Consider the following 20407-nt stretch of genomic DNA (forward strand, 5'->3'; position numbering starts at 1 on the left):
GGAATAGAAAACCCTGAGAGGTCTAGTGTCAAAGCCCTTAGTTAGGGTCAGATTCTGGAATCACAATATATGTACAAATCCAGACCAGGGGCCTATCACAGACATAACAAAATAAAAAAATAGAAAAAATTCCACTGACTTGAGTAGGCTCTAAAAACTGTGGTATCAACAAGGTGATTTTTAGATTTTTTTCAATGGTATCTCAAGGCATGTGGGCCCTCACTCCTTATTTATGTGAAATGCCCATGAATGAGCTTGGATTTACTTCAGGATTTAGCCTGTGGGAGGACACTGCTTTTGCTAGTGCTCTGTCCCCATCCTCTTCCATCGAAACCTACTCTGTTCCTGCTGCATTAGTGGCCACACCACGAGGACGTATTTTGAAGGAATCTAAGAATTTTTCACACTCTGTCTCCTTTAGGGAAAGGGTCATAATTAGTAATTTAGCAAAGTAATTAGATGCCAAAAAGTGCATCAGAGCCATTGGCTCACAAACATCCTGAAGGTGAATCCTCTGCAGGGTTTTGCCCTTAAAATAGATCAGGTTTCCATTTCTCTGGAGCAGGGGGTGGAAGCTGTTGCTTTGAAAGGAGAAGAGGGAAGGGAGTTGAAGCCACGGTGGTGGAAGACCAACTGCAGGATGAAAAGACAGGGGCTCAAGGCTTCTCAGCCGTGAAGACAAAATTAAATGTCGCCTGCCCCAAAAGAAGGTGAAAGGGAGAGCAGAGAAAGGGACAGAGCTGGGGGAGAGGGGATGGGAGAGGGGAGGTGAGCCCTGGGGAGCCAAACTTACCCCTCCTGGGCCACCAACAGCATCTACCCCCAAGTACCAGCCTCTCCAGGGAGAGGGGCAGACGCAACCAGCCCAACTTTCCTGAGTGCAGGCAGAGCCAGAGTATGCAGCAAAAAGCATCTATTTTGCTGTCTCCGAGAGCCTGCTGCTTGAGGCAACTGTGTATTTTGCCTGGACTGAGATTTGCCCCCCATTTGCTGCCCCTGTTAAGACTCCTGGTAGAGGAGGGGAGAGGTCAGCCACACACAGTGGGGAGAAGCCCAACCACAAAACAAAAAACCCATGCCAAGCTAAAAAATTGACTACGCTTTTTTCTACCACCACATCCAGGGCTTCGGTGCCAGGCTGCAGGCAGGGTCCAATGTCACAACTGACTGCTGCTGCTGCGAGCTCTGCTGTCCCATGAGGAATCCCGGCAAGTCCAGCCTCACATCGCCCTGACTCATTCTTTTCAAACGCTCCATTGGGTCTTTTTCCTCTACTTGCTGTTTCTTTTTCCAAGAGGGGAAAGACTTTGCAATAGAATAACAGAAGACTCCAACACTTGAGACATGGGAGGTTTGAGACGCAGGGGGAGAAGCGCTCAGCACTGTTCTGCTTCGACAAAGCCCTCCTTCTCCTGGCTGGCCGGCTCCACCTCTGAGTACGTTGCATGGTTGGTGTGATTTCGGAATTTCATGGCGGGCCAGTGATGTGGCCTTCGCTGTGGACAGAAACAAAGACTCATCAGAAGCTACGACAGAGCCTTTCACACCAAGCCTGCAGGGAAATTGGAAACTCGGTCCTGAAACAAAAACAATGCTGTCTTTGTGCAAGTTCGACTTCTTATTAATAAAACTAAATTTTTAAAAGTTGCTTCGTGCTTAGAAGAGTTCATTACAATGCATCGATCTCACTGAGCTGACCCACTAATAAGGTTAAAATGGGGAGCAGGGAGGAAATGGAAACTTTACATGAAAGCTCACATCAGCCTCAGAACAAGGATGGCCTGTGCCTGGGGTAGCAGCTGAGGACAGCCACGGGCTTCCCGGGGGACCGCATGCAAGTCAGCTCTGTGTCTCCTCTCGATCTGCAAAACGGGGTCAACTGCATTGCCCCTTCTCAGCCGGCTGTAGATAAATGCATCAAACGTTGCCAAGTGCTCAGGTACTAAACTGGTAGAGGCCATGTAGATCAATTCTCTGAAGCCTGTCTCTGCAAACAGGACAGATGGAGGAAAGACAAGTGCTCTAGGAAAAAGCCAGCGAGTGATAAGGAAAGGCTGAGGGCTAAGTGTTGCTCACTCCCTCTGCAGCAGCTCCTATGCCAGGATTCAGCCCACTTCTGACTGCCTCGGGATCCTACACCAAGCGGTCTCCTGGCTTTTAACAGCAGATGGAGATTGCTGGACCCCCTATCTTTCCGAGAATTAAAATCTTCCATTTAGAGCATTCACACCACCACTTACACAGTAGCTGATGGCACGACATCTATCAGTAACGTCTGACAATTTTAGTCAACAAAATCCAGCTGGGCAATTCAAAAGGCAGCGATCTCAATTATGTCATAGCTCCAACTGAGCCCTCCAACCAGGCTGTGCGTTGACTGCTCATGCAAGCAGGTGGAAGAGTCTAACGTTGCATGGGGGAAAAAAGGCAATGTGTGAAAGGGAGCGTGTGAAAAGGAGCAAAATAAAACAGTGTGGGAGGGAGAGAGCCTAAGTTTAAAACATCATCAACTGGAGGTTGGGAGATTAGCTGCGACTGTAGGACCATGAAAAGAAACTCGGATATGAACTCTATCAAAGTTCCTCTCTCCTCTTCTCTTGGCCCCCTGCTCTCCTCTGGAAGGTTAGGATTTGTGTTGATAGCGGAATAAGAGTAAACCAGCCAGGGATAAGGTTCTCCACTCACCTCAATGAAGAACAGGGCAGCGTTGGAGGTGGGGTGGCTGTTGATGTAAATTCCAGCAAGGATAATAGTTGCAATGAGCAACACAGCCAGAACGATCCCCACGATAGTACCTGTGTGAATCGGGCCGCCTGCTTTCTTGGAAGGAAGGCTGTTTCCCATACCTATAAAAAAGGATTCAGTTGAGTCTTGACCTGTGCTGAGACCTTGGTAAAAGAAAGGACGGAAAAGAAAAGCAAGGCAAGACCTTTCAGAGCTCTGCATGTATGACTGAGCAACTTAGCCTGCTACTGTCAGGCTCAACAAGAGGGGAAGATGCACCAGAGAGTTGTGGTCTGAGCTCCAGCATCCTTTTTGGATGATAGCAGTAACTGGTTTGAAAGATTAAACCACCACCGTGCAGTAACCCCCCTTTCCAATCCATATTCTTTATATATTGGCTGCTCACTCTGATAGAAAGCCATTAGCCATATGCTGAGCGGGGTCCTCAGTGTGTCTTACCCACAGCCCTCCAGCTTGCCCTCGGTCCTCGGCTATGAATATGCAATTGCACAGAGCTACAGAGGGTCTATGTGGCATACATTAACGGTGGCATTACCAGCCATTTGGGGAGCAATTTGGCTGAAACTGGAAAGATCATGCATTTCTTCCATGCCTACAAAGGGTGATCCTGCACCCAGTTTCGCCAGTTTAACTTCCATGAACTGCTTTCAGGTAAGACGAGTGGGCTTGTGGTTTGCGTACAACCGCAGTTCTTACAAACCTGGTATCGGGTGAAGAGCACCCAGATCCTTCCCATACTCTGGAATTAGTAAGAGCATTACAGCAACAGTTCGGCTCGCTGCCCTTGGAGCTGACAAACACACTCAGACTGAGAGGGGGATTCACAGGAACAGAGGTGAAAAGGCAGAGCTGGGCTAAAGGAACTTATATTTGGATTTTACAGTGCTTTTGGCACAGCTGGGGCAATTCAAAAGAATAAAGGGCTTCTTTGTGTCTACGCAAAAACTGCAAAGAAAGGGAATGACACGCAAAGAGAAAACTCATCACCTTAGTTTGTACAACAGGACTAAGTGGGAAAAGTAGGCAAACAGCATCAGGGTAAAAGAGATTGGTCCCAACTCTCACTTTTCACTACCTGAAATGGTATTAATCAGGGTAAGGACAATAGGAGCCTTATCTTGATTACATCCCTGCAATCTCAGTTTCACCTGTCCACCCCGCTGACTAATCGCAGCTCCCCGGTGCATTTGATTTCAGTGTAACATGTTTTCACTTGGAACGAATGTGAGCAGGCAGAGAGAAGATTAAGGGCTTACCTTCACTTCCTGCATACTGATTGAGCTTCGTATCATCTAAAAGAAGAAAACAAAGGCAAAAAAATAAAGTCAGGAGCCTTCTATGATAATTCTGCATGCTTCCCACCCGCTTTCATCCCTCTGTAATGGGGCCACTGACAGAACACACCTTTTGCACAGCATTTACGTGCCCAGTGACAGTTTTAAACCTCTGAGTTTGGTGGAAGCATGTGCCTTATGGTTTATTGTCTTCCTTCACAAAGGTGGCACCTGGAGCACAAACATCTGAGGCAACCAGTCTTTAAATATGCTCAGTGTGCAAAGCGGAACAATAAATGAATGCTGGATAGCGCCCCAGCCCTTGTGGGTGTCTGTGTTCAGACTACGGCATTTGCAGCAATACGCTGCCAATACATCCCAAATAAATCAATGGGATGGATGTTACGCTGTAGATGTCTTCCACGGGGCCCCAAAATCCAATTCCATTCTTCACCTCATTCTGGAAGACCCAGGATATATTGTACAAGGCTTTACGTCCTGATGCTCTCCATCACCGCCCTCGCGAGTCCAGCAGAAATCCTGATCCAGAATTCTTACTGCTCGGCGTACACATTGGCTGGCTGCAGCGCTGAGACACGACCAGCGAGTCAGACACGTTCACCACCATCTCCGTGAGCAGAGCCAGTGAGCTGGGCTGGCTGGGGAGGATGCAGAGGGGTGGGTCCGCTCCTTTGCTTCGCTTGTTCCTTCGCTGTGCTTCTCCAGATAAAGTTTGCTGCCTGATGCAGCTGGCTGTTTGTTTCCTTCCAAGATTACAAATTAACTTCATGCTTGACTATGTCACAGAAAGCCTCTTGTTCTTTTTCCAAGAATTGGTGATGAGTTGGAAAATAATCTCAGTGGTGGTGTTACACTCCCCCTTCCTTTAATTGCTCCTTTCAAAGTCAACTCTGTCAGCCAGGCGCTCTGTTCCTCCCCCCCAACTCCTTCCCATTGCTGAAGGACAATTACTAATGTTCCTTTCTATTTATTCTAATTAGCAGTTTGCGTTAGGGACTATTAAGCAGCAAAATTGAAGTGATACCTGCCGCTAGGATCGGAGGAGCCAGCCCTGTCTTAATAGGATTATCAAGCTTTAGAACATGGGTGTCTCGGGGGAAACTCAGGTCCTTATGTGGAGCTTTCCTATGCTGGAAAGAACGCCATTCCCAAGCAGAGGGCAATCACAAGCCTATGCTGTATTATTGCCAGTCTGAGAGCACTGACAACCCTGAGTCACCAGCTAGGACCGAGCACATTAAAGCATGAGCCCCTATGTACGGTATTAACCTCTGTTACGACGCTGGGGTATCTATCCACCAGGGACTAGTTGCTCGTCGACCTTCACAAATGCGTAAAAAGGCTGCGATGCAACCATAAAACTCGTCCCACCGGAGGGTTTCAGCTCACCCCTTGCCATACCACTCCGAGTCTCACCTCTTAGGCTGCTCCTCCTCTTCCTTTCCTCTGCCTTCTCTTCCCACCCCTGCCCTGTGCTTCAAAGACGGATTTGTCATTGTGTTTATCTGGATACGAATTGGCTTTACGAGGCATCGGAGTGAAAGAGCTCTGCAGGGATAAGCGTCAAGGATGGGGTGTCCCCACCACGGCTGCTCGCCCCCCCTGCCCCTACCTTCTGTAGTGAGGCTGTCGACGAAGAGCGAGGACGTGGAGGTGGTGACATCCTCATCCAGCGGTGAGAAAGAGCTGTCAGGAGGTGCTGAATAGCGGTCGCCTTCTGCTAAATCCTCGCAGGTCTTCTCATCTGACTGGAAAGAAAATGGAGAACAGCTACTTTTCCTAACTGCTCTCCAGCAAGAGTGCCAGGGAGCCAGTGGTGAGGACTGTGCTTCCTGGGCTTAGGGCTACCGAGCCCTTGGGGTTCAAACATGGGAGTGGAAGCAGGGGACATGGTCCAGAAGTGCCAGAAGTATGTGGTGGGGGGGGTGATCTGGAGGTTGGAGAAGAGGAGAAAAAGTTTGGGAACCACTTAAGTAGGACAAATGACAACGATCTGGCAAAGTCCTACAGTCTGACCTTCTTGCATCACTGGATGACCTCACACAGGTCCTGTGACCTTCTTTTCCCTCACTCAACCCTCTTGGTTAACAGGGAACAAAGCTGAGTTTTCAGTGGGGGGAAAAAAAACAACAAAAAAAACCCCAAAGCAGAAACAGATGTTTTGTTAGAGCTGATCTTTCTGAGACAAAGAAACTAGTTCATCCAATGTGGAGATAATTGTGCTAACAAGGACAAAAAAAAAAAATCACAAGGGCTAATTTCTTCATGCTTGAGAGTGAGTAAGAGTCATGCTTCAGAAGGTGAAGAAAAAAATATCCCAGTGTACTCAAGTTGCACCATTTGGTAACTTACGGAGGTCTCTGCACCTTTACTGAGTATCCAGCACCAACCAACACAGAAACAAGACACCAGCAAGGCAAAAGCTGGATTAGATGGACCATCTTTTAACTATTCCCATACAGACATCCTCTGTTAAGTGGATTAGTGGTCCTGCTGTAACGGGAAAGGGGTATCTGAAGGGATACTCAGGCTGTTCCAGAACAGCATGGGTCAAGTGGAGCTGAGGGCGAATTTTTTGAGCTGGGACATGGCTTTTTTTTTTCTTTTTTTTTTCTGCAGATCAGCATCATTCCTAGCAGAGGACCTAAGAGAAGTGATTCTGCTCTCAGTCTCACCTTCTGGCCACAGCCGTAGGACAGCCACTCCTCCCGGTATCGGTCGAAGCCGCTGGAACATCTGCGGAGAAAAGCAGTATTAACCTGTGGCGGATGCATTCTCGAGAGACACAGCAATAATAACGCTCATTTGCCCACTCTGTGCGGGTGGCATTGCTAGTGATTTCTAAACTGCCCAAGAGTCCCAAATGCTGCCCCGATGGGCGCTGTGTACAGATACTCGGACAAACAAGTATCTGAGGACTGGAAAGATTATATACAAATTAGTCTCCAAAGACATGGGGTTTCCAGTACAGCTGTGCTGGAAGGACCCAAATGTTCCTCTTCACAGAGGAGGAAAAGGGTCAACACTGCTTCTCCAAGGGAAACGGAGAAGCAGAGAAATAGGAAAAAATATATAGACTGAGTTTGAATTTCCATTCCCTGGACTCTGTGCCAGGGCAAGGCCATGATCTCCACGAAGTTTGGGTTTTTTTTTCCAGCAACATCTGCACAGGAAAAACACATTAAAGAAATTATAAACGGCACCAGGAAAACACCAGCTAGAGAAATCTCTACAGAAACAGAGGGAATGAAATAGCACTCTGACCTTTGGAAAGTCTCTGGGGATACCAAAATATGAATCAGGGGTTCAGCTCATACAAGCACTAATTTACCCAACTACCAACCAGCAAAAGAGGAGAAGCCACAAAGAACTTTGGGTCCTGCTGAGTCACTGAGATCTTTGCTTAAAGTACAGTTCCTGTAACAATTACAGGCTCAGCAAAAGCAAAAAATACAAACTCCACTGTCCAGAAGAGAGCTAAGAGGACTCTGGGGTTAAATCACTGAGCGGGACTCAGGATATAAGCTCAAACCCTGGAAGCCACCCTACCAACTTCCTCGGGAAAGATCACGTTGGCTTTGCAAAACCAACCTGGTTGAGAGCCAACAAGATAGCGGTAGGCTTGCTCTAGCCTGCGGCTTCCACCACGCTTGCCATTTGTACTTTCCATTTGTAACCTAAGCTCTTCAGGACCGAGCTGCCGATACGCAGTTACGGCTGCAGGAAGCATGGCTTTTAGCCAACACATCAAGAAGTCACCATACTATAAGTGATAAGAGCAAACATCAGCAACAGCGACTTGGATTTTGGAAGATGGAGTTTGCAAACACCGGGAATCTGGAATAAGCAGAATGATGAAGTCCTTGAACCCGGGGGTTTCAGCTCAAACAAGATCCAGACTAAGCCACTGTATCCCAAGCTTGGTTTTGCTACCAAAGCCACATCTGGTTTCACGCATCTCTCTCAGCTGCGAGAAGATAATATTCCCTGATCTGAAGCCACCACTGAGCAACTGTCATTAAAAAATGATGTTCCCCTGGCTCGGGCTGTATTCCAGCCCACTGAAAGGCAGTGAATCAACGCTGATTTATAGGGTCGCTTTGCTGATGTCTCAGGATCTTTCCCTGTCCCAGCTGCCCTCCTCGTACCTTGCTGAAATTGCTGCCTGTAAGGAAAGGGTGCAAGTCTCGAGCGTATCGAGAGAAGGGCTACAGAAAGGAGGAATGAAGGTGCCCTGCGAGCGATGCCGGGGCGAGCTCTTGCAGGAGACGGCTGGGGAAGGGAGCAAGCCAGCACACCTTCCTGGGAGAGCCGGGCATTTCCCAAGCACGGCTGTCCCCGTGCCACATGTGAGGATCTGTGTTATTGGGTCCTCTCCCCTGCCACTAGTTCTAAATAAATATTTCAGCAAAATCTCATTAAACTCTCTCATGCTCTGTATCGCACTGCTTGAGCTGAAGGAGAGCACAGAGCAGGACTGCTGCATGGCTGGGACTGCAGCGAGGCCAGCCCCGTCCCCCCAGATCCTCCATTTACCCCCCAGAAAGCAGCAAGTGCCCCCCACCCTTGCAGTGTCTTGTCCGTGACAAGGAGGGCACGTCCCCCGCAGCTGGGGAGCTGATGAGCATCCCGGGCTCCGTGACCTACCTGCCGTCCTTCAGGCTTCAGCCTGTCTCAGCCTCCCTGCCCTGCACTTCTCTTCTGTCTGAAATCACAGCCTAAGTCAGGATAAGTTTCCCCCTCATTTAATCTCACTAACAAAAATGTGAGTCTTGCTTCTGGTCTCAACTTGTTCCAGCTGCTGCATCGAAACATCAGCCCCAAAACCCCCAGCCTCAGGAAATGTCTCCTTTCAATGGCTTGTAATTGGAGATCAGACCACCACTTAACCCTGGCTCTGAGACTATGAGAGAAGCAGCCTAACTAAACCAAAAAGCAACAAAAAAAAAAACCAGCAAAAAAATGAAAATAGAAATAAAAACCCAGCAACACTGATACAGGCATCAGACCTGGAGTTGCACTTGCTCTCCCAGCTATAGAAACATTAGCAAGAGAAGAGGTGGGAAGGAAACTCATCCCAGCTACCTCTGCAGGACATGACACCAGCTGCAGTTGAAGGTCAGCTCCGAGGTCACACACATTTCACAGCTCTGATGCTGGAGACAAGCTGTAAAAGAGAGAGGAGAGACGTACCAGCCATGCGCCAGCATCTGCACGGGCACAAGGGAGCATCTGCTGAAAGCTGGTGGCATGGGTAAAACCAGAGCATCAACAGATGAGTCTCTAACCCAACCTCTCTCTGCAACGGACCTGCAGGACAAGGCAGCACCTTTCTAGCAGGAGTGGACTCACAGTCCATCTGTAAACGTCCTCCCATTCTGTTTAGCTGAGAATCAAACCACATCCGAGACTTATGCCATTTCTTAGTGTACAGAGGGTGTTTCTCAGATGGAAGGAAGTAACACAGGTAAACCCTCCGTTGCTACGTCCACGCTAAGTAATTCTGCAAGAATATCTCCACACTGGAGAGGAGTAGCTCGTTGTAGACTACCATCATTTGCTTGTCACCCTGTCTAGAAAAGACGACCGAGAGGTCTCGTCTGCAAAAAAAGTCAAGGAAACCAGCAGTTTTAACAAGCCCCTCGGGAGACCCTGACAGTCCGCGATGACAGAGCCGAGAGCTGATCTGGTGCTGCGAAATACCGAGCGATGAAGGCAGAACGCCAGAGGTTCACAGGATCCCGAAAGGCAGCAGCATCCCCATCGCACCGGGGACGCCTGGCACCCCTCCATCCTGACCCAGACGCTCCGGCACTTCTCCATCCAGGGGCTCCCCGTTCTGCCCCTCGCACTTGAGCGAACTCACCGCTGCTGCTGCCCCAGACCTGGGCTGCCCACACTTCTCTGGTGTCCTCCAGTCCTGACCTCCTCCGCTTTCCCATCCTGAGCTTTTCCCGAGCAGACTGCCACGTGGAGGCAGCGAGCGAGCAAGGACCTCTGGAGAAGAGGCAGAGGCTAACCCAGTTCATCCACTTCTGACCTGAATAAGGCTGAAAATTGAACCCCCAGAAGAAAAAGGGGAGCCTAGTTCTCTCTAGCTCTGTGGCTCCTCTGAAGATATTGCTGTCAGCTACCCTAGCTGCTGGGGAAAAACAAAATAACAAGTCTTAAGGAGAAAAAATAGAATTATTGCAGAATGCTTATTTATGATCTGCTTTGCAGTAACCCTGCCCGCTGTTAAAATTGTCATAAAATACCCTGGGGAGACCGTTTAAATGCATAACCTTGGTATCTTCGTGACAGATTTACTCTCTGCTCTGTATTTACGGACCGCATGATGACTCTCCCTCGTGCGCATGTGTCCTTGGATCTGAACACTAAAAATGTATCTATTTAACAGGATCCTTAAGAAATTTCATCTGAGCGTGGAGGCGTAGAAAATGTCTCATAGACAGACCTGAAGTGAACCAGTGTCCAGCAAAATTAGCTGCAGCTTATGGAGCAAAGAGAAGGAGTTTCAGTAGCTGGAGAGGTGGGAAGAGCTGACAGTGCAGGAAATAAGGAATTAAAGTACCAGGGCGAGAGGGGTTCTACTGGGGAGCAACAAGAGCCATCGGCTCAGCTGCGCACAAGGAAGGGTGCTGGCAGAGCGGCACAGAGCGCAGCTTGGGACCACAGCACATCGCTCCCAGACACATCGTGGCTGGCACCACTGCTCTCGTCACTTAGTTGGGGAGTGCTGAGCAATTCGGGTAAGGTGTAATTGCCTGCAGATCCCTCCTTTATCAGCTTCTCCCATGCCAGCTGAGCTCTGCTGCATCCCGTCTCAGCTACGGCACAGCCAGGCTGGCACGCACGTGGGATTTGCCGTTGGCTGGGGTTAACTCTGAGCCGGTAAATCCAGACAGGGCTGTACGTACAAGACGTTCAGTGACAGCCACGTACAGACCTTCTCGCAAAGGCAGACTGACTGGGGGACCCCAGAGCGGGGGCGAGCTGAACCCTGGCCGCTAGCACAGCAGGGTCTCAACCGCCGGGTGATGGACGGCAGCCACACACCCTTCCAGTACCCACTGAACCTGCCTCCTCCAGCCTTGGCTTCCCCCTTTGGCTGTAAATCGGAGGCTGTCGTAGTTGCTGGGTGAAACCACGGGAGGGAAACACGCTCCGAGGCACCGCGCCAGCCTGTCCGACTTACTGGGCAGCGGGGTGAACTCCACGGCTGACATGTTGGTGATCTTGCTGGTGTCCAGCTCCACGCGATGATATTCGTAGATGGTCCGACGGCGGGACTCTGAAACATGGAGCCTTGGCTTTAGACCGGCCACAAGCCCACCTTGCGTGCCCTTCCCCATCCTGCAAAGGGGTCTGCCCTACACGTGAATCCCGGTGCGTGCGGGGAAAGCTTCTGGGGCTGCTGCTGACTCCCAGCTGAAAGGCAAAGGTGGCCCCAGGTCTTGGGGTCATTCCCGTGGGAGAGGACAGTGTAGGGAGGCTGTCAGGCTGCAGGAGAAGCAATGCGGGAGGTGCTGGTGGGGAAGAAGGGTGTCAGGGCACAGATCTCCTCTTCCCTGTTTTTCTAGGAGGAGCTTGGAGCTCTCTGTCCCCCTCTCCCCGACCAGAGACTCCCGAGATGGATGTGGTCCAGTCCTACATCGCTCTAAACAAACATGAAGCTGCACAACACATTGCTCGTCAGTGACTCACGGGGCTGAGAGCCTCCCCCGAGTGCAGCGCTCGCCCGGAGCTCCGCACCGCTCCCGGGGCTCCTGCTCTGCAGCCGCCTTCCCCCCCAAAGCCTCCTCCTTCCCCCCATCTCCCTCACGCCTTGCCCCCTTCCTTCTCTCTCCCCTTCATCCTGGGGGCCAGAGGGGTCTATCTTGGATTCAGGCTTCTCCCAAATTTTCTCCCAACGTCTGCCACTAAATCACGTGGTGATGCCAGCCAAGACGCTTCTCTGGCATCACGCTTATCTGCGAGGATAATCAAACCTGTCCTTCCAGCACAGCCCCAGCTCCTCACACCTCTGCTCCGCACTTGGGAGACCAGCGGATGAGCAGGATGGAATGCTCTTCCCTCCTACCCCCTCTCCTCTCCTTCCCTTCAAGCCTTGTTTCTTCACCTCATTAGCTTTTTTTCCTGCCCAGTTCTTGCATTTCTTCTCCCTCCAGGCTTTCCCCTCACACCCCCGGGGCAGGCAGGAGGTACAGGCAGGGGTCAGCAAGCCCATGGGGATGGATGGAGGGCACCAGCCCGGCGAGAGGCAGGCTGGCGGGGCGGGGAGGGGAGGCTCCCTCCAGCCTGGCCGAGGTTTTTACGCAAACTGTTGTAAACGGGTAATAAATGAGGGCCAGATGGCAGGCTCCATAAATAACAAGGAAAAGCAACCGCACCGGGTGCAGCGCGGGGAGGCAGGAGCGAGGTTGGGCTCCTCATGACAAGAGGGGACGGGAGAGGCTGGAAGAGCCTTTTCGGCGAGCTCAGCCCACGCCTGCAGCCCACGGCACGTGTGGAATAAGCATGCAGACACGTATGTAGCTGTCCCCGTGTCCTGCTGACACAGGTGCAGATCCCGACCCTGCCCGCAGCAGCCATGCAGCGCCCATGCCACGATACGCATCCAAGGACAGTCCAGAGCAGCAGCGGTGCAGCTTCTAGGCTCCCCTAAACCCCCGTGCCTATAGGAACGGGGCACCCAGCACCCCCCAAGCCTCTTGTCCATCTGCAGTCTCGTTTGCAATTGTTCTTCCCCTCCTCCTCATCAGCTGGAATCAGGGAAGCGATAGCTTGGCTGCTCACAGCGATCTGGAACACGCTGGGCGAGAAGCACGAAGCTCTTTTGCCTGCATCGCCTCGCCAAAGCACACAGCGTCCGTGAGCTGGGGCCACCCAGAGCACAAGGCTGCGCGATGGTCTTGGCCACGGAGGGAGAGAGATGCACCCGGGGATGTGGGACACGAGGAGCATCCCTGCAGCCGAGCCCCGCGTGCCTCCTCACGCTCCCTCGGCGCCCACCGTGAATCCAAGCAGTGCCTCCTTGTATCTTGAAGTGCCCAAAGATGGGGACCTCTCACCTCTCCTTCCCCATCTGCCCCCTCTCCCAGCGGAGCCTTGGCATCCCTGCGGGATCTGCCGCTTCCCTGCCCCAGCAGCCGCCTCCCCCAATTCCTCAAGCGCAGCCGCTCACCAGGCACATCGGGAGATGGGTTGAGGATCATGAAGGCATCGGAGAGGCCAGCTTTCACGGGGTGCTGGGTGGCACTGATCTGTAGGACCGGCACGGGGATCTGCAGCCGGGGAGAGAGGACGTGATGGACTCCAGCCCTGCCCTGGACTACTGGTGCTGCTGCAGAAGTCTCCAGCACTTTGGTGGCACTGGGAATGCCCAGACTCAGCGTGTGAACACTTGTAACATCAAATCTCCTCCCAGACCCACGGGGATCCCCCGCAGGGACCCTCCTGCCGTGCCTACCCCAGCAGAAACACCTCTCACCTCTCTGTACCCGAAGACGATTCTCCCAGTGCTGTGCAGGGCTGCCTGGAAGGTGAAGCTGCCCATGTCCTCCTTCCCTTGAAGATAGACCTTGTCCCACTGCACCACAAAAACTGTCCCTGGGGGAGAGACCAGAGCGGATCGGTCCTCTCATCTCTCCTTGCTCCGCATCTCAACAGCCTGACCGGTTCTCTTCTGTCAGCGAAGCTCCAAGGCATCTCACCCCCCAACACCCAGCGCTTCGCTCTAAGCAGACCCATGAACGAGCCCCTGCCAAACATCCCTGCCGCCCCCCACCCAAAGCCCCCCCAGGCACTGAACAGCCCCTGCTGCCCTGGGCTCCTCTTCCCCACACCCCCACCTGGCTCCGGCCCCTCTGTTTGCTCCAGAGCGCCGAGTTTTGCCCAATTTTACGAGGAAGGAGCAGGCAGGCAGGCCGCCTGCTGCTCTGCACGTACGGCAGCCGCCACGGCTTGCACAAGGGTCGGCCGGAGCAGGGCTCACCGTTGTCCAGGTACTGGACGGTGGAATTGCGGGAGTAGCTGGGGTTGAAGTTGGCCATGAGGGGTGCGACGTACTGCGTGGCCGTGAGCATCCGGTGGATGACGTCCCCCATGAAGATAAAACCTGAGCGAGCAGAGGAGGGTGAAGCACTGCATGCTCCTCTCCACCGCCCTGGGATGCTCCCTCCCTCTTTCTGACCTCCCACCACCCTGTCCTAGCTCACCCATCCTTTTTTTTTTTTTTTTTTTTACCCCCAGCATCCCCTCAACTGGTGGAGAAACCAAGGCACCAGCAGCACCCGATGCCCTGAACACCAGCAGCAGGGCAGGGGTTAGATTTGGGGTACGGGGAGAAAGCTAGAAGGGCTGCAGCCCCTTCTCTGTCTGAGCTCCCTGGGGCTCAGGGACGTAGGGTGAGGTTAGAGCCAGCACCAGAGCCGTGTCCAGCCCTCCCGCCGTGGGGAATGCCAACCGAGTGTGGGCATCCCATCCCATCCCATCCCATTCCATCCCGACTCACCGCCCGTCGCTATCGTGACCTGCCGCAGGAGGTGGCCATAGAAGGGGAAGTCAAAGGAGAGGACGATTCTCTGTGGGAGGGAGACGGGGCGAGAACCACGTTCAACCCTTGGAAAAATGCCTGCTGGGGATGCGGGGGGACTGGTCTGTGCCCACCGGCACCGGCTCTGCCTTGGCTTGGAGCAAGCTCCCAGTGCCGGTGCCTGGAGAGGTGGGAGAGGGGTGGGAGCGGGGGTCCTGCGGGTGCCCGGTCCCCACAGATCATCCGCTTCAGCCCCAGACTGGGGCTGGGGGAGGCTAAACGCTTCCCAAGCCGTGGTCTCCACCAGGCTGTCCCAGGGACGCAGAGGGGATGATGCTGCTGTCCCGGGGCGAGGTGCCACCCCCGGGAAATCCCCGGCTGGGAGAGGAGACGTGGGGAACACCCCAGGCAGTGGAACTGCCCCGTGGGCTCACCGAGGCTTGCCGGTGCGTGTTGGAGAGGATCCCGTGGATCTTCACTTGGCTCTTGTTGGCCGCCGCCATGTCGACCCACAGCCCTCTCAGACGGGCGTCCCCCGGCCCGTAGATCCGCGACACGTAGTAGCTGTGGTTGTCCTCCTGCAGCCGGGGAGGGATGGGGTGACAGGGGACGGTGTTACCCAGCTTGCTCCGTGGAGTAGCAAACCCCCAGGCATGGCTCAGAGCAGCCGGGACCCGATCTCAGCAATAAAACCAGCACAGCAGAAGCCCATGCGAAGCCAGCAAAGGATGCTGAGCAGTTGGAGAAGGTGCAGAGAAGACCCACGAGACCGACTGAGTGCAGAGAGGACGGGCTGGCTGGCGAGAGAGACGTGACTCACGAGAGACTTCGGCAAAGCAGATGCAACCTTCCTGGGAGGAAAATATCCTGTTCCGGAGCCAGGGGCTGGAAGTTACAGCTAAAGTGACCACTAGAAGCGAAGCAAACAACTGAAGACATGGAAGCCCGGAGGAAATGATTAACCTTGGAACAGGCAGCTCGGGGAAAGCAGCCGAGCCATCGCCGCCAGCCGAGCAGGAGCGAGGGGCTGAGGACGGGGGACACGGCGAGGGGAGCGGGGCTTGGGCTCTGCTCTCCTGGGTGACATCCCCGGAGCGTGGGATGGGGGATGGCTCTGCGTGAGTGATCAGATCCCCCCTTACTATTCTCACCCAGAGACAGGAGAGGGACCCCGGGCATCGCCCCCCCAGCCTCCCCATGCCACCAGCAGCAACCCCGGGCTCCCCAAGCCCCCTCTCCCCCGCAGACCAGAGCATGGACCACGCAGCAACTCTGCCGAGAGCCATCTCCAACTGGTCAGGGACCTGTCGAAGGACGCGCGTCCTTGCCAGGAACCTGCACAGGAGGCTCTGCGGCGGCTTCTTGGGGGACACCGGCAGAGCAGGCGATTTCCCGGGGCACAGCCAGCCCTGCACAGCCCGTGCCCTGGCCGTGCCGGCCCCATCGAGCCTCTCCGACAGGCTTCGGCGTGCAGCCAGCCGCGGATACAGCTGGGAGCCGTCGCCTGTCAAGGGAGGCCGGTTCACGCCGGGCAGGGGATGCGAAGCATCTTAATTTTTCTTAGGAAGGCGCTGCTCCGCTGCTCCGCGCCAGCGCCTGGCGTGCCGCCACGCTCGCCGCTCGTCCCAGTCTGCTGAGCTTCTGCCGCTCAGCCCTCTCTGAGCCCCCCTCGCCCCCAGCATCTTCCCCCCAGACCCCTGCCTGCAGCTCCCCCCACCCCGGCTGACCCCGGGACCCGCTCCCAGACCTGCTCCCTGCGCACAAACTTGGGTGCCGGAGGCAGGGAAGGAACCGTCAGCCCAGGATTTAATGGGTCGGCGGGGGTAAAAAAGAGGAAGCAAAGCCCCCCCGCTTTGAACAGCCCTGTGTTATTCCCCAGAGAGCTATTGCAGGTCAGCGGGAGTCATAAGGAATAAAATGCTATTAGAAAAATCCTGCAACATGTAATTTTTTCTGCTTCAGCAAAGTTCAGGGAGAGCCGTTGCGCTCCTCTGCCTCCTCTGTAAGCCCTGACTCCAGGGAAAACTTTCTTACCTCTTCTCCACGGCAATTATAGCCCCTTCTTGCTGGGAATCGTCCCTTCCCTGTGGATGGGGAAACTGAGGCACGGGGAAAGCTGTGCCGGTACCTGCGGCATCCCAGCACACACCTCCCCACGCAAAGGCTTTGGAAACCCGCTGGGATGCAGGGACAGGTCACCGCTGGGTGACAAATGACAAAACCTCCCGTGCCCTCGTCCCCCTCCGTGCCTTCCCAATGCATTCCAAATAAACCAGAGGGGGGGAAATAAGCAGGGCCGGGAGCACGGAGGAGCTGGCTGCCGAGCTCCTGACCTCATCGCTGACTCATTAGGATGTCCTAATCTGTCACCTTGCTTTGGTTACAGCAGGAATTGAGAGGGGAGGTTTCAGACACATGAATAAGTGGGGAGCGCAGCTGCCGTGGGGCAGAGCTCGGGGAGGGACGGCGGCATTGCCCAGCATCACACCCCTCTTCATCCTTCCAGCTGCCCCTCTGCACCCCGAACCTGGAACATTTGGGGGCGGAGGGGGCGAGAGGAAACCCCTCCAGACCCCGAGCTGGCACCTTCCAAGGTAGGATCACACCTTCTGCGGGTCAGACACGGCGAGATACAGCGACGTGCAGAGGAGCAGCATCCCTGACCTCGAACGCGGCCCCACTCTTGGGGCAGACACCCCTTGTCCTCCGACAGCGCCGAGCCCCAGGAAATTGCTGCTTTTTCCTCCTGGGAACCACAAGCACCATCACACCCTCCCTGTGGCTTCCCAGCATCTCTTAAATGCTGCGGTGGCCAGTGGTGGTTTTGGGCTGGTTTGGGTTTTTTTTTTAAATGCTTCCACATCACGGACTTTTCTGGCTTCTGGCCCCTCTCCAACCCCAAAGGTCAACAAGTGAGGCCATGCTGGAGCTCGAGCAGAGTGGAAACAGCCACAGCTGTTTCTCCCCTGCCCACTGTGCCACGGGGGCACTAATTCCACCAAATCCACAACCAGCTGCCAGCAAAAACACCAGGACAAATCACCACGGCCAGTGCGTCCTCCACCAGAACCCAGCCACAGCCACGCATCCCCCCCACCCCGGAGACCTCAGAGCCAAGGGACACACAGCCCCGCCACAAATAACCTGGAGCTAATTGAGGGCGGGTAATTAGGCACAGCCGGGATGCGAGAACCAAGTGAGATGTCCCAGGAGGCGACACTGCTGCTACACGAGTTTGTTAGCAGGCTGCTGCCATCCCTAGCCAGAGACCCCCCCTTGCTTCCCACACAGTCACCTCGCCCCGGCACGGCCTCAAGCCCGCTCGGCTCCGATAACCTCGGCAGCATCATCCTCGCTGCACACGTGGCGTCGTGGCAAGCAAAGCATCCCTGGCTCTTCAGACCAAGGATGGCCCCAGGACGTGGCAGAGCTCGCAGACAGGGATGGCTGGAGGGCTCGGAGTGATCCCCAGGGCACGGCCGCCTCTGCGCTGGCCTGTAATTACCCTCCGGGCTGCCAGGATCTGGCCCCACGCATTAAATCAGAGCATCTCCACCAGCTCCCTGCCCAGCCTGGAAATAGCTCTCGGGGGGGGCCCCGACTCACCACGATCCGTGTCTCGTTGGCCGGCAGCGTGTCGATGGCCAGGGTGCCCCCCACCAGGTCGTGGCTGATGCGGGTCCCCTCGGTTCCCGGTGAGGTCTCCCGGGTTCTCCGTCGCCCTTCGCCCGCTGCCAGGCTCCCGGGGGGATGTCCTGGGGGGGACGGGGGACAGGGATGGGTCAGTGGAGTCCCATGCTGGGAGGGCACCCACCCACAGGCTGGGGTCAGCCCCCTCCCCCGGCAAGGCAGCTTCTGCTTAGGTGATATGAGTTTAGGGAAGGTCTCAGCCCTGATAAGCAACGTCACTGCAACGATGGAGATGCCGGCAGGGGCTTCTCGGGTCAGGGATGGCTACAGGGTGCAGGGATGGGTGACAGACACCCACGGCCAGGGGAGGAGAGCTGCGACGGAGGGGGGAAAGGAGGCAAAACACCTACAACCCCCCCTGCCCAGCTCCAGGGCACGGAGGAGCGCGAGGCCCCGGGGATGGGGGAAGATGCAGCTTCAGCAACGGGGCACCAGCGTGGCCGGGTACTCGATGTCCCCAGCCATCGGTCCTCTCCTCCGGGCTGGTATGGGGTCCGGGTGCTGGGGCAGACTCCAAGCATTCATCTCCAAAAGAAACGTGTCCCTTGTCCCCTCCTGCCGCGTGTCTCCCTGCCCGGCTCCAGCCCCAGGGAGCGAGCGGAGTCCGGAAACACAGCACAGAACTGGGAAGGTGGGGGGGGGGATATGAAAAAGCCATTTGGGACCAAATCTGCAGAGATTCATGAGATTTCCTGGCAGCTTGGCACGGGCGGAGGCGGTGCGGACGGCACACGCTCGCCCACGGGCAGGGACAGAGCCAGGACGTCTGTCCCCAGTGAGCGGGACAGCAAAAACACCCGGCGGGGCCGTGGGCTGCTCCTCTTGCCCTTAAGAGAGGACTCCTGCCTTCATCCCTGGGGAGAGGGAGTTAATTGCTGCCTAACGAGCTCCTGGTCCCCTCCCGAGCTGTCCCATGGGGCTGGTTTCTGTTCCCAGTTCCTCCAGGAGGGGAAACTGAGGCAGGGGGGAGCAGGGCTGAGCTGGCGGGAGCAGGCAGCCGGCGGGATGTCCCCCACTGCCCACGGATGGGGAAAGGGGCTCTGTGGGTGGGGGTCACACTCACCTTCCCTGGGGGCACTGGGGGGGGCCCGAGCCCCTCGCTGCTGCTGGGAGGTCTGAGGTACCCTGGGGAGCAGAGCCTGTTCCGCTGCCGGGGCTCTAACGAGCCCCCCCACGGAGGCTCCGGTGTCCCCCCCAAAATCTCACCGGACGGCTGCACCCACAGCCAGGCCAGCACCAGCTGTGCCATGGGTGGGGGAATCCTGGGTGGGGGCACCCTGGCAGCTCCCCTCCACCCCAGGGCTGCCGCGCACAGCTGGGGGGTCCGGGCACCCCACGGTGCCAGCACCTTTGCTGTGGAGATGCTGGGGCAGGGGGGGGGCATGTGGGGCAGAGAGGGGGACCCCCACGGCAGGTCCCACGCCACGGGTGGCTGCTGTGGGTGCACTACACGCACCTGCGTGCCCGAGGAGAGGGGGGGGGCGGGGGGGGACAAGACCCCCCCAAAGCGCAGCCCGCTCCGGGGACCGCGGTACCGGGGGCAGAGGGGGGGGGGGAGACCCAGGCAAAGCGTGACACCTCCCGCTACCCACGGCCACGCAGGACCACGGCCACAGCAACCCCCCCCCCCCCCCGGGGCCGTGCACGGCGCTGCACACCGGGGACCCCCGTTCCCGGGGTCCCCCCCCCATCCCGGAGCTCACCCACCGCCCCACCGCCCCCCCCCCCCCCAGCTTCCCGGCCCCCCTACCTGCACCCCACGAGCCCGGCGCGCCCAGCACCCCACGCAGCAGGCAGAGCAGGATGAGGCCCCCCCAGCGCATGGTGGGGGGGGGGGGGCGGCGGGGCCCCGCTCGGCCCCGGCTCTGCTGGGGCGAGGCGGGGGGTGGGGGGGGCTCAGCGCCCCGCCATGGGCCGGCACCCCCGGGGAACCGCGCACGGAGCGGGAGCGGGAGCGGGAACCCGGGCGGGAACCGGGGGTGGGGCCGGGGGTGGGGCCGGGGGGGTGGGGATGGAGCCGGGGGTGGGGATGGAGCCGGCGGGAGGACCCCCCCCCCCGCTTCAAACACCCCCCCCGGTGGCTGCCCCCATCTTGGTCTTCTTCCCCTCCCTGGGGGGAAAGGGGTCTCCATGTGCTTCA

General features: G+C 55.9%; 1 protein-coding gene across 1 annotated transcript; it reads right to left on the reverse strand.

The window, feature by feature from the left end:
* Positions 1 to 202: 202 nt before the first annotated feature.
* Positions 203 to 20090, reverse strand: PLXDC1 (plexin domain containing 1). Its single transcript, XM_049800981.1, has 14 exons — positions 20018 to 20090; positions 18184 to 18332; positions 15012 to 15155; positions 14557 to 14626; positions 14038 to 14160; positions 13534 to 13652; positions 13228 to 13327; positions 11239 to 11334; positions 9126 to 9207; positions 6716 to 6776; positions 5653 to 5788; positions 4002 to 4037; positions 2686 to 2846; positions 203 to 1496 (listed from the first exon to the last, which is right to left on the reverse strand). Exons 1-14 carry the CDS (start codon positions 20088 to 20090, stop codon positions 1377 to 1379), a joined length of 1470 nt encoding a protein of 489 aa, XP_049656938.1. The 3' UTR covers positions 203 to 1376.
* Positions 20091 to 20407: the final 317 nt, after the last annotated feature.

Source organism: Accipiter gentilis, chromosome 5, assembly GCF_929443795.1.
Source record: "Accipiter gentilis chromosome 5, bAccGen1.1, whole genome shotgun sequence".
Classification (NCBI taxonomy): Eukaryota; Metazoa; Chordata; class Aves; order Accipitriformes; family Accipitridae; genus Astur; species Astur gentilis.